We start from the raw sequence: 14,009 nt of genomic DNA, 5'->3' as shown, positions 1-14,009 counted from the left end.
ATAACTATATAGCTTGATTTATCAATTACAATATATAATAATTAAAAAAATTAACAACTATAATACAATAATAAAATAATAATATTAAAATCAACATACAAGTCTAACTTGAGTGAAAACATAACTAGACATTTAAAAAATATATATTGATTAAAAATTAAATTGTGAAATTAATATGTATGTAATATTATATATAATATGTGTATGTAAATAAATCCACCCATTGAGCTTATAAATTAAACTTATTTAATCAATAAGTTAGATCAAGATTGAAATAGATCAGGATGTAAGGGCATGATTTTCCACCCCAGTTGAGAAGTAGCCAATAGAGGGTGTGTGATGTCCCGTTCAATTCCAATGCCTTAGTTTAGGCAAGTTATAACCGTTAGAACACGTCAGCATGGCCTTCCGGAAAAATAAAAAACAAAAAACAAAAAAACAAAAGTTTGAATTGAAACGGTCTTCCAGAAGCTTTAAAAGCCAAGAAGCAAGATGTGACGCAACGCTATTTCCTCACCAACCCTTCCCTCTCATCAGTAATTTGTTCCGATTTCTAACCCCAACTCTGGCAAAAGCGAGGCTTGGAACTTTGAATTCAACTTTAAACTCGGCTGCTTTTTTATTGTTGGGGCGCCAACCCATGGGCCGATAACAAACATTATAGATTATCATACTCAATAAATAAATAAAAACAACAACAATCACAAACCACGTGGCCAGCACAAAAAGGATGAGCTCGATGAAATCAGCCAATTATTTGGCAACCCGAATTATGAACCCGCAAGGGATCTTGAGAAGAATAAGGTAATGTGATTATGGGCGATAAAATCTTCAAGAGATACGCGACAACTAGGACAACAATAAGTAATTAAATATATTGGAGACAGAAGAAGAAGACAAATTTCATGAACAGCCTGACAGTCAGCAACCCCCACGGATTGGACAAAGCTAAACATTTGGCAATATATAACATAATGTAAAAAGTATAGCTGCGGCATGACAACAAAACCATTAGAACATTAGAGTCCAAAAGTAAGAGTACTCCAACTTCCTCTCGCAAAGGAAGCAAAATACAGTATTAATTAAATTACTAGTAGAGGTAACATTTACTATTATTTTTTCTAATATATGCATATTAGTGTATGATAATCGTATTATTTAGGGGAAAAGATGTAAAGAAAGGGGAATAGAAGAAGAGAGGGGCGTGGGGGACAGCTGGAAGGCAGGTAGAAACGGTTGAAAAACACCCTGTTCACCAAACGGGCAGGTGGGGCAGCTCTCATATAGTGTCAAAACAATTCAAAAAGAGAAGGGCGGGCAGGCATTAGAAGCCTGGGTCACAATCAACAATGAATGAGTACATATATAATAAGCTGCTCGACCACACAGGCCTTGCATTGGCGCGTCAAGTTTGTGAAGCAGCAAAGCCATCAGGAAACACAGAGAGAGAGAGAGAGAGAGAGAGAGAGAGAGAGAGAGGAAAATGGAGGGAATGAGGATGAAGGCAGCTATAATGATGATGATGGCGATGGCGATGGCGGCGTCGGCGGCAGAAGGACCAGCGCCGACTCCCACATCTGATGCTCCGCCCACCCTCTTCCTGCCTTCCGCTTTTGCTTCCGTCGTTGCTGTCGCACTCGCCCTCGTCTTCTGAGTGCTCATTGCTGAGTCTCTTGTGTATATTATTATTATTATTATTGTGCATGCATTCATTCTCCTCTTCTTCGTTTATAATTTCCTCCCTTGTTTTCTACAACCATTCCTAATAAAATTGTACTTTTATTTTTATCACTTAGTTCTTCCTTCCTTTCTCTTCCTTTTTAATTCACTATTTTTAAATTTCACTTTGAATTAAAACTAAAATATTTCCGCTTTCTCCCAAAGAAAAATATATAAAATTATTTGCTTCGAGAAATAACAACGACAACAAAAGGCGGTATGGTGATTGATTCCAGATAACGAGATGGCACGTATATTATTCAGAGATTAAGGGCAGGGGGGTGAGGACTAGGTTTGGAGGTAGCGGAGATCCGCGGTGCAAAACTGCGAATGCGATGCTCTGCTCCAGAACACAGAATTGATTGAACGCTTGTCGCTTTCCACTTGTTCGCTTCCCAAACCCTAAAACCTAATTCTGGCCTCTACAGAAGCTGAGAGGTTAGGCGGAATGCGGCTTCCTGCTCAAAAGAGGCTCATATTAACGATGAAACTTTTACGTTCATTCAGGGAGGTCAGGCAACATCCCTGTTTGTTTATCTTCTCGGTCACTCCTCACATCCTACTGCTCTTGTTCTTGTCCTGCCCTCTTGAGTTGATCTTTAATACACGTTTCTCAATTCAACTAACCTCCTATATCCATCTCTCTTTTAGGGCCCCACCTATTTGAGTTACGTTACTTTTTAATTACCTGAATATCCTCTGATTCTTAATCTGATGCATGCCTCTTTGGCAGACCGCAGACATACCATCCCAGGTACGAATTACAATTTGTGTTCCAGAAATCAAACTTTCAATTCAAAAAATGGTAATTTTTAGGCCTTGATCATCACCCGACAATTTTTGGGCCGTATGTATTTCCTCAACTTCCCTATTTCCTAGCCCCCCAGCCCAAGAAATAAACATGTCAGGAGCAGATTTCTGAAAGCAACAGAGTCCCAATTCTGGCGCTTTAGTCGCCCATATCAACTATCTGGCATCAATCCCGGCCCATTAGCAAGCCTTGACTTTTTTTTTTGTCCCATAGTAAAATAAGGTGATTTTTCTACTTTCTGAGTATGTATTAAGTCCATAACCTTCATGGTCCGACAAAAAAAAAAAGAAAAAAGAAAAGGGACAAGTGGATGGAAAGAAAAAAAAATGCCGCAACGCAAGCAGCAAAATGATTGACTTCTTAGAGGGGGACACGGAATAGGTAATAAGATTCCACAGGGTTCCGAGCCCTAACCTTTTCTTGAATCTTGAATAATTGATACCCCCACATGTCACAAAGACCCGAATGGGATATACGATGCAGTGACTTGCCTGCAAAGTACACTGCACCCCGAGATGGTCCATGATATCGCCGTGCCTTTTCTGCCATTCCATTGCCCTCCACGTCACCAGTTTTGACGATGCAGCCACAATCAACAGTACCGTGTGCCATTTGTGTGATGGAACACCCCTTCTCCCTACACTTGATCCCATCTATTTTTGGTGGTTCGACGATCATTCCATCTCCTTCTCACAGCTGTGTCACTGTTCCGTATCATAAATATCTTGAGAGCTATGCGTGTAGGGCATCTCACCAGTGTGCAGCTTGGACTCATTCAGTCCGCGAGACGTGAGTAGAACCAACAAGAAAGTATTTCACATCAACCTATTTGTCTTGCTGCACTTTATCGGTATCTGTATCTTCGGAAAGGAAAACATGTTTGGAAATAGAATACATTCTTACCATTTCCCCTCAACTGCTTGGCAACCTTCTCATCATAATAAATTGCAAAACATATCCTATAAATTTACTACGGATCACGAGGGAAAAACGTGTAGGATCGGTGAACCGTATAGGATACCTGCCTAATAATAAAGCTGAAAATATGAGTTGGATTACACAAATTGATTCTAATAACTTGCTATATAGATCGCATTACAAAAATAACTTGACCCAAATAAAAAGATTTTTTTTTTTTAACTCAGACCATTTAGGCATAAATCAAATATGTCAACTCATATGAGTTAGTGTTGACCTACTTAGCTCATATTTTTTAAAAAATTAAAATATCAAGGGAAATAAAAAAATTCCAAATTTCCAACACTTATCAATCAAAATAAAAAATAAAAGAAGCCAAAAAATTGAAAAATAAAAAATAAAAAAGATCTCAACCTAGATGCCTCAGTTGTGTCCAACTCTTCCTCCCTAATGTGTTTGATTATTATTTTCTTCTCTCCCTCCAAGTTGGCCTAAGCTTTGACGCCCTCATTTCTGACTTGTGGATTTTGATAGACATGACATGATTCATGTTTATTTTAAGCTCGTGTTTGGTAGATCACAAATTATGATGAATGATTATATCTTCATTATAATTTATTTTGATAATTATGTTTTATTGTTATAATGTAAATTTTAAGTTGCATATATATATTGATATGTATTATTTACGCATGATTTTTTCTAAAAAAAAAAAAGAAGTCAAATGGATTGGTGGATTATCTCATTTAATCTATCAACTTTTACAGTTTTAACTGAAATCATCATATAAAAATAAGTTAACTTCAACCTAACATATTTTTTCAAAATCCACGTGAGATGGGTTGGTCCATATTTCCTTTTCTGCCTGCTAATGATATTTTAAAAACAAAACCAAAAGTTTTCCGGAACATGATTTCTTAGAACTTCTATTTTAGGCTTGAGTCAAGAAAAATAAAACACTATTGTTGTCACACCACATGCTATTACTTGATCAAAGTGTAACCCACACAAAATTTTCAATGTCATTAATTTACACCCCCCCCCCCCCGCTATTTTAAAAATGGATTTCTTTTTTGCCATTACTCTGCAAGCTGGCAACTTCGAATATCAAATACCCAAACAGCAATCAGCAGCGAATTGGAAGTATAATAGACTGCATTACAAGCTAAAATCCATTTACAGCACACAGATATACAGGACTGCAAACAAGAGGGATAAGAATTACAACTCGTAATTTTATGCACAAAACTATATAATAGTAATACCAGGAGATATGATCTAATATTTTAAGGTTCTTAGAGACCATTGTGATAGCCACCGTAGGTTATGTGGGCTCTGCTCAGAGGAACACCAGTTGCTGCAGAAATTGCCTCGTTCATTTTGTTTGCCTGCTGCATTACTTGATTGATCCTCTGCAATCACGCCCAAGTAGCAGTTCATCATTCAAGGGTTTTGATCAAATTCAACTCACAATCCATAATATATACACAGTTATGGTCTAATAGAATATACAGACAACGAAACCGATGAGAGTTGTGAGAAATTCTAGGTATACCTTGTCATCGGCATAGATCTGGAAACGAATCTTGTGGTTGTGGTGGAGTTTGTTCTTTTGGTGGCTACCAAAGAACAGGATACAGACTGTAGCAGCAGCAACGCCAAAGGAACATATAGCTCCAATTCCTGTGAAGCTCCACTTCCATAAATTGAACCCATCTTTGTTGTGTTCCCAAATGGAGTCCTGATCTTCTTTGTGGGTAAGTATTCCTTTCTCGATATTGAGCTGGGGAGAGATCATGATTTCCATGGCTTCTCCTTTGTCATCGAATTTCATGGTATCAATTGGAGGCAACATTCCTTTGCTGCCAGACTTGGGTGAGTCCATTTTCATGTCGACGAATTCGTTTTCCTTCATTTTGAAGAAAACCTGTGAGACAGAGTCTTGATCAGCTTCCACGCCCCCAATCTGGGAGCCTCTGGTTTTCTGAACCGAAGCTGACGGGACCTCAATAGGATTCCTAGCGATGATTTCCTTCGCGATCTCATCATTCGGACTTCTGGGTTCCAATCGAATTGGGATTGGAACAGGAACAAGTTGATTTGGCAGCCTTGAATTCCTGGGCGATTCGGTGCTTTTCAGGGACCTGGGCGAAGGGCAAATGAAGTAATCCGGGTCGAAAACGCTTACTGAATCGGAGTAATGTTTTCCCAAGAAAACCTTCTTCTGACCATCTTCACTGAAATCAAGGAAGCCATCATCAGACAGGAAATCCCACTCATCGAGGTCCAAATCCATGTCGGGAGGATTTCTGGATCTGGAAGGGTGGCGAGAGTGAAGGCTGGTTTATATAATAGAAGGCAGGATGTTTGAATGATGGAAGTTGAATAATTGAGTCGAAGAAGGTGGCTTTCATGAAGTTATAAGTGGAATTTCATATGCGATCAAGAGCAGGCCACCATTACGGTGTCATGTCGCTCTTGGAGAGAAGACTCAAACTCACAAGCCACCAGCGTTTTTCATGGCTTGAGTGCTTATCCATCACGAAAGGAACAAACTTGAGAATAGTCTACGTGGCCCCACCGTGGCCAATTGGCCGTTAGCCTCTGCTCTATGATTCTTGCATACATACATGCATGCATACATACATACATATATATATATTCACACACACACACACAATATGTATATTAATTTTGAACTGCGTTTTATTCCAATTTCTAAGGATGCTAAAGCAAATAATATTGTGCGGATAACTTTAGGAGGCGGACTTTGAATTGATTATATATGCGTGAGGAGAAAGATGAGTAACAGCAAAGCTACCAGCTTCTTCTCCTTTTTATTTTCCCGGGGTTAAAAAGAGGAAGAGAGAGGGTTTTTCACCACAAAAGAAGAGATTCTTTTTTATAATTTAATTTAGAGGGATCAATAAAATTTAAAAAAATTCAATTATTAATCTTTATGATTTTACTGGGCTTTGTTTTTAACTTTTATAGTTGTTTACAGTATTTTCAGGCCTTATAAAAAATTTAAAAATTAAAACTACAGAAACTTAAAAAATAAATGTCACTCAATTTATTAAAAATTATATAGACTAAAAATATTAAAAAATATAAGAATTTTAAAATCAAATAATATTATAGGTACTGATAATTATATTTTTTTAATAAAAATAATGAAAAGAAAAAGAGTACGTCGGTTCATGGGGTTGCTTGTTGAAACTTAAAACGTGCGGTTTTGGAATGACAAGGATGGGCACGGAATAGCAGGGAGGTGAAGAAGCCTCTCACGAGTACAACTGTCCACAGCCTTCATTGGAGCTTTCCCCTTTTCACCTCTCAAATTTATGGCGATAGGCGATATCTATTAGCCAAGGCTTCATCCACTTTCTCCGAGTTACTTTCACATTCCTAACGTCTTCACTGTGAGTGAGATCAAAATGGTTAAATTTAATATACAGTATTGTGTATATTTTATAAGGTTAAAGTATAAATTTATCTTGAAATTTTTAAAAAAGCACAATTAATATCATTATGTTTTAAAAGGCATAATTGGCATCATTACATTTAAAAAGCTTAATATCATCCTCACAATTTTTTAAATCGAATAATTTTACCGATTTTTTAACAGAATGATCAAACCAGTAACTGATTTAGGGGGCAAGCAAGGATGCTCCCCCCTGCCACAAAATTTTTGCTAAAATTCCTTAGTTTTCACTTGTAAAAATGCTAAAATTAATTCCAGCCCCCACTATTGTGTAATTTTACATTTTGACCCCCACACACAAATGTTTCTGGATCCGTCACTGGATCAAACAGTGTTAATCTTGTGAGATGAGATCCATACATATTGTTGCAACGTGTGCGGGAGACCACTTGATTATTACCACGGAGGCTGGTTTTTCATCTACTTCACTCGTACCTCTTCATCTTTCCCCTCACCTCTATATTGTTATCTTTATCTTCCTCTTATCATCAATGACCACTTGCTTAAGCTTCTTCTTTGCCTGAACCCCCCCCCCCCCAAAAAAAAAGCATAGAGATTTACAATCCTAGAAATAATACATGCATGCATCCTAGAAACTCTGGTATGCAATATATGCATATAGCCTAGAAATACACCCCAATCTCCTCCATAAAGAAGCCAAAATAAATAAAAATATACTTCCTCTAATCTTATTTATAAATCATTTATATCAATCTCATCAATAGCAATATAATAAAAATACAAAGAATAAAAATAAATGAAATTTCAAGCATAACTATCAAGTAAAAAGTAAGTCGATCATATAATATTATTTTTTCTGTTTTTCTTTCTCTTATTTTTTAAGGGTAATTTAGAAATTTTAATTTGAAACAAAACAATCCCATCAACAAATGATTTATAAGGTGAATCAAATTATGCTTTTAGAAATTGACTTATCTACTAGACTGGAGGAGTATATATACAAACCTAGAAAACAAATGCAAAATTCTCATTTCCATTATTAACCACTAAATAGTCCACGTCTACTAAAATGCAAATTCCTCCAGAATCGGCCACATAGTCATGAGAACTAAATAGATACATCGATGAGCTGTTCAAGAGATTCAGAAAGTGCATGTGATGTGCAAACAGAATGGCGGACGTGGACGCAAAAGAGTGAAGGCGATCTGAATCCCGATGAGTAGTGGCGAAAATGGATGATGAGTTTCATTCTAGACTGTTGAATGGAGAGAAGCATGATGCCTTGCCGACGGAGTCATTCAAAAATCTAAAAGAAAAACATGAAGTCGAAAGCGAATTTGAGAAGGCTGTTAGAATTAAATATGGTTGAGTGGGTGACAAGCTAATTCGAAATTGAATTCACTTTACCAAGGAGAAGCGTCGATGAGGACGAGCTACGTAAAAAGGTTAGGACGAGCTTAGTGAACCGCCAATCATGGCAGAGATAGAGTGACCAACATAGGTGCAGTGTTGAACGTGAAGGGTGTTGAGAATGTTGAGCAAGCCTTCGATGTGGCAATTGAGAGTGGCATGGCGGTGGAAATCAAAGGAATTGGGATTAAGATGAAGTGGCGTGCAGTGAGGACTAAGGTGAGCAAGATTGGAGAAGAAGATGAGCTCACATAAAGCAATGGTAAAAAAATCTCCACCACACATGGTAACAATCCACGGATCACATATGACGAAATTAAAATTATTAGGAAATTCCGTTAGTGCAGGCAAAATTGTTCGATTTTAAAAGACTTGAGGGCAACATTACACCTTTTAAAACACAAGAATATCAATTGTGCCTTTTTGGAAGTCGGAGCTTATTTATACTTCAGCCCTACTTTGTATCCACTGGATCCTTCCACAGCGTCAATCGAACAGAACTTTATTGCAATCTTGACCCTCCAGCCACATTTTACATAGCAATATAACAGAATTTTGTAGATGGCAGTTGAATCATGAAAAACAATCATCTCGAGTGAGTTTTATTCGCAGGTGAGATAGAGAGATGGTTAAATTCCAGTGGCGCGTGTATAATTTGCTTCATGCCACATATAATTTACAGGGGGGTCAAAGGCTGTACTCAAAAATTAGATGCCTGTTCTCTATCCCCCAAAACCCAGCTCCAACAAGAACGACATTCAACTATTGGTACTAAACAGTAAAATTTGAGAGAGGGCCATATGATCCCAAGCATCACTGCAGCTTGAGGATGTTATCTGATAAAGAACTTTCATACTGCCTCAACAGGACTGGCATGAGTTTGTTAATTCAAACCTTGTGATGACCACCTCGCTGATGATGATGACTCGCCCAGAGAAACCGAAGCCAGAGACGAAGCCCAAACATGAAAGTTCCTAGCCTTGCACATTCTAAGCTTCGTCCAAATCCTTCTGACATCAATCACATGAAGAAAACGTCCCATCGCTTGGCTTGTCTCCCCAAATATTTGCAAGTTTAAATGAGGAACATACGAAACCCACAAAGCCCTGACGCTCGATACAATCTTTGAAAATACAGAAAAAAGAATTCTCAGGCAGAGAAACAATGTGGAGAGTGCTAAGTAAGGTTCCCTGGTTGTAATTTCTTCCAGTGACAAGAATGTCAGTGACTTCATAGTTGGTTTTTTCTCACTCCATGAGCTTCGCTGTTGATCATCAGCAAAATATTGAATTGGCCCAATTCCTAAGATACAAAGGCAGAGTGGCAGACTAGTCAAGAGAGGTATACGCTCACTTGCAAAAGTCAGTTAAGTCTCTTGGAGTCAAAGTAGATGGTTTTGCAACATGATATTTGCATGTAACAACAAAAACTCCAGAATATTTAGGCTCTTAGTTTCTCGGGGATAAAATACACTAATCTCCTTGGCAATAAAACTTATCACATGGCCAGTAGTTATCATCAGCTCAGGAGCAGGTATAAAATGGAAGTCTCTAAAAAACCACCACCAATTTACAGAAAATAAGAATCAGGATGAGCTTACCTGTGTTTCTTTCATAAAAATACTTAAGTGAGAGAAGATCTTTTGGCCCCTGATATCTCAACCTTGATGTCTGGTTCACCAGTAATATAGCTGGCAAACTATGGATTCCATACCTTGAAAATATGCTGCAGAATTAAACACAAATCAAGATGCATCAACAAACACTTGAAAGGTTTGCCCATTCAGTAAAAAATTTCTGCTGAATCTTAATTTGTCTGCACAAAAATACAATGTAACATAGAAGATAAACTATTTGACAGTACTTCATGGCTTTAGCCCAGCCAACTAAGAGCCTAGCTAACTCAAGAGAATGAACTAATGTTTACAAACCAAACATGTGACAGAGAAACTGCAATGAATTTCATAATTAGCCATAAAATTTAGAATAGGAGATATCTTTAAAACCTTGGCAAGGCTGACGACTGCTCAATTGCCAAATGCTCTACTTGAGGAAACATAGAACTGAGGGTTTCAAATTTAGGAAGTAAACTGTGTGAAAATGGGCATTGGGAAGAATAGAAGAGAACAGAGACAAAACCGATCTTCTTTTTGCCAGACAAAACTCCTTCTACGAAATTTCCATCCACCTGAACAGATCAAAACAAGGATTCAATACATGACATCAAATTGGGATAAGCACAAATAAATAAAAATGACCAACAGAAAAGGACCAATAAATAATTAAATCTTTTAAGTTGATTGATCCAGTTATGAGAAAGAAAAACTAATGAATTTTGGCATATATTGGAACTTCAAAACCACACCAACACAATACAATAGCATGGGGCATCCAACCTTGGAGTAACAATGCCATCTCAAATATGGCTATGAGAAAATCTTTCAAGCATGGGGGAGGGGGGCACCGTTGCACCTTAAACGTCCCCTTTTTCTGGAGAACTGGGTTCTATCAGGTAGCTCCCAGGCCAAAATTGTGCCTTTTCCCCATATTTTACGTGCATCCACTAAAATAATAATAAACAGCCATGTTTTCATATAATTGCCAGATATTAAGTAATGCCTAGGGGATGGACCTAAACTAGTTTATTTGTAACAAAATAAAATAACATACTTCAGTTATAAATAAGCATAGTAAAATCCTCAAGATAAGGCAAGATACTTAAAGTTAAAAAAAAAACATGACAAATTAATAAACAAGAGACAACAGCCTTGCCTTGAGGCCCAAGCAACACAGACTTATTTTCCAGCCCTAGGCAGCTAGGCTCAGCAACTCAAGTATACTATTCAGATGGTAGAGATGATCAAAATCACACCATTAACATAGTATCTAGAGATGCCTAATTTCATGTATAAGTATCGTTTTCCCATATGAAAGGAACATCATCTAAGCAAACTTCTCAACAGAAAATTGTTGAGGCCTTATCTCTTTATGGAAGACATGGGGAGAGAGTTTGCATAAGATTCTAAAAAAGGGATATAAATAACAATGGTCACATTAAATAATGATTGATTTGATATTGTTAGATTATGAGATAAAAAATAGTTTGCAAAATACTAGCTCAAATGAATGATGGAAAGTTAAAAGGGGGAAAACCTGAAAATGACAAAGCTGAATACATCAACTAAAAAAATCATTAATGTAGCAATAACAGCAATCAATCTCAGCTAGCCATTGCAGATCATCCCGCAATCCAGCTTGATTCAGGGAGGATCTCACATCCAAGAAAAAAGACAGGAGGAACTTGAGAACCAAAACAAACTATTGTCTGTTTAAAAAGGAAACTGCATAAAAACAAAAATTTAAGCCCACACTAACTAAGGATCTTAGCTGAAGTGAACTTGTACATAGGAAGGAACAAGCAGGATTACCTAGGTCCTATGGAAACACGGAGTCTTTTAAACTTGCTCTGACAGTGTCAACTTTCCTGAGGAAAGAATCTTCAACACGCAATTTACCTAAATTTAAGATTCTTTTCTCTTAATAATAGGATACATACATGATACATTCCATAGCACAGCAACTGCATAGTATTGTTGGGTACAAATTGAAAATTGAATGGAATCTTCCCGTTCATGCTAGAATTCATAAACTATCTTGTCAACAGGGAAAAGGACAACTCCTTTCATGATAATTAAAGGGTCTGTAGGCATGACATCACATTGAGACTTTTATTTTTGCATTAACAAGACTAATGCAAGTATATGAACGTCTAAATGCATAAGACAAGACACAAAGACAGTTCCCTCAAAGGCTTCAATTAAATTGTCATACTTTAAACTCGCACTGTTTAATTTTCTGAGTTATTTATAAACGAGCTGACCTCTAACTAGTGCTAGATGATCCAACAAAATTAATCCTCAAAGTCACATTAAAACAGCTAAAATCAGAGAAAGTACAACTGTGCCTAAAACAAATCATGGTTTTCCTTCTCTGTAATGTTAAATAGAAAATTTCTAGACTCAAGACAATCTACAATGAAACCCATTATCAGATTAAAAGATTACATTGTCGCCCGACTTGGAAGTTCACCACGCAGTTCCGTGTTTATTTGCAATTATATCATATCAAACCGAACAGTGGACTACCGACATCCAATATTCCGATTTGCCTTTTTTCAAATCATCACATCAGAAACTAGTTCCTGGGGCCGAAATTAACCGAATGAATAACATAGGAACGATAGCCTGAATAAAATATCCAAATAGCCATTTTAACTGAACAACCAAGAAGAACAATTCAGATATCAGGGAATAAAGGCCAAAATTACAGGCCATTAATTTCAGACATAAAAAAAATGATATAAAACAATCAAACGACGGGGGGAAAAGGAACCATACAACCAACTGCAAATTGAAATCAAGAAAGAGAGATAGGGATGAGGAACATCTACCTGGTGAGGTGGCTTCGGCAAGATCGGCCGAGGACATTGAGATTGAATAGTGTAGAGAAACAAAGCAGAGGATGGATAGCACAAAGCCGAAAACGCGGATGAGGACGACGCCGATTGAAACAGAGACAAGGCAGAAATAAACAAGAGAAGAAGGGAGGGAACCATAGATCTCGATGATGCCATGGAAGAATGGTATGGTTGGTGAATACAAGAAAACCCAAAGGGTGAAATAGGAAGAATAACAATAAAAATAGATAAAACCGTTCCCAGGATAACAGAGCGTTGATCTTCTATCTTCTCCTTCTGGGATATCTGGTCGCGTTCGACAGCTGGGCTTGGAGGTGGTATTGGGTGGGTAGCTTTTGTCTGTTCTGTAGTGGTTGTGCAATGTTCGGCTCGCTAATTTCGACAAAATGATCCAATAATCTCCGTTTTCTGCTCCAAAAAGCTTTTATTTGTATGTGATAAATTCGTTTCTCTCTCCTGCGAAGCTCCCTCGGCCCTCGGGCTTCTTCCTTTTCTTTTTCTTTTTTCTTTTTTTGACCAGCCATCGACCCATCGTGCGTGTTCATTACAGTTACAGAAGGGGCATTGCTATTATATTTATATATTATTCCAAAACAGTAAATCGAAATATTAGATTTTATGTATCATAGAAATATTAGATTTTAAATACTTATTATTACAAAATGAAAATAATTAAAACTATACCGTTGAGGGTGTGGCCGTGTGGGTGATGTAGGGGTTGATAGATGTTAAATTCAAACTAATGTTTTTTTAATTAAAAAAAAACCATCGAAGTGCCCATTTATCAATCGAAATCATTTTCAATGTATGGTTACAAAAATGCATGATAGTTAAGTAAAATTTCAATGAGAATTTTTCACCAAATAAGCAAGAAATAAATATTTTAATGATTTTAGTGTTCACAAAGAACAAAGTGATTTTAGAAGCTAGATGTAGAAAAACACAAAGGTAAAAAACTAGATAATTTGTTTACCACAACGAGTGTATTTCATTAACAATAGAGATTATCTATTCTTAAGGTAAAGAAAAAAAATTACAATAAATGGGACCTTTCATCTTTATCTAACCTCTTTTTAGCAATACTATCACTTAATATCTTGAAAATTTCAATTCCTATAAATTCTATTGTTGATTACGTTGTTTGGGCTACTATGTGGCTAGGTTGGGTTACAGGAAAGCTATGGCTGATTCATTCATTTAAATAGAGTTAATGGAAGATATTTAAGTTGT

At 37.0% G+C, this 14,009-nt stretch overlaps 2 protein-coding genes across 3 annotated transcripts; both read right to left on the bottom strand.

Moving 5' to 3' along the window:
- Positions 1 to 1,959: 1,959 nt before the first annotated feature.
- On the bottom strand, positions 1,960 to 5,987 carry LOC129303305 (uncharacterized). Of its 2 annotated transcripts, XM_054943684.1 has the most exons (3): positions 5,004 to 5,987; positions 4,714 to 4,860; positions 1,960 to 3,551 (listed from the first exon to the last, which is right to left on the bottom strand). In XM_054943684.1, exons 1-2 carry the CDS (start codon positions 5,742 to 5,744, stop codon positions 4,744 to 4,746), a joined length of 858 nt encoding a protein of 285 aa, XP_054799659.1. In that variant the 5' UTR covers positions 5,745 to 5,987; the 3' UTR covers positions 1,960 to 3,551; positions 4,714 to 4,743. The 2 variants fall into 2 exon arrangements, with proteins under 2 accessions (XP_054799659.1, XP_054798886.1); XM_054942911.1 differs by lacking the exon at positions 1,960 to 3,551 and having other exon boundaries at positions 4,584 to 4,860; positions 5,004 to 5,985.
- Positions 5,988 to 8,871: 2,884 nt separating this feature from the next.
- Positions 8,872 to 13,241, bottom strand: LOC129302544 (5'-adenylylsulfate reductase-like 7). The gene is made up of 4 exons (XM_054941741.1): positions 12,753 to 13,241; positions 10,309 to 10,490; positions 9,904 to 10,028; positions 8,872 to 9,605 (listed from the first exon to the last, which is right to left on the bottom strand). The coding sequence occupies exons 1-4, from the start codon at positions 12,933 to 12,935 to the stop codon at positions 9,187 to 9,189; spliced, it is 909 nt and encodes a 302-aa protein (XP_054797716.1). The 5' UTR covers positions 12,936 to 13,241; the 3' UTR covers positions 8,872 to 9,186.
- Positions 13,242 to 14,009: the final 768 nt, after the last annotated feature.

The sequence above is a fragment of the Prosopis cineraria genome, unplaced genomic scaffold (genome assembly GCF_029017545.1).
Source record: "Prosopis cineraria cultivar Desert tree isolate PC_DT_omini unplaced genomic scaffold, ASM2901754v1 PC1, whole genome shotgun sequence".
In the NCBI taxonomy this organism is placed as follows: Eukaryota; Viridiplantae; Streptophyta; class Magnoliopsida; order Fabales; family Fabaceae; genus Prosopis; species Prosopis cineraria.
Note: the sequence above shows the minus strand (reverse complement) of the source record. Positions and strands in the feature narration are given on the sequence as shown.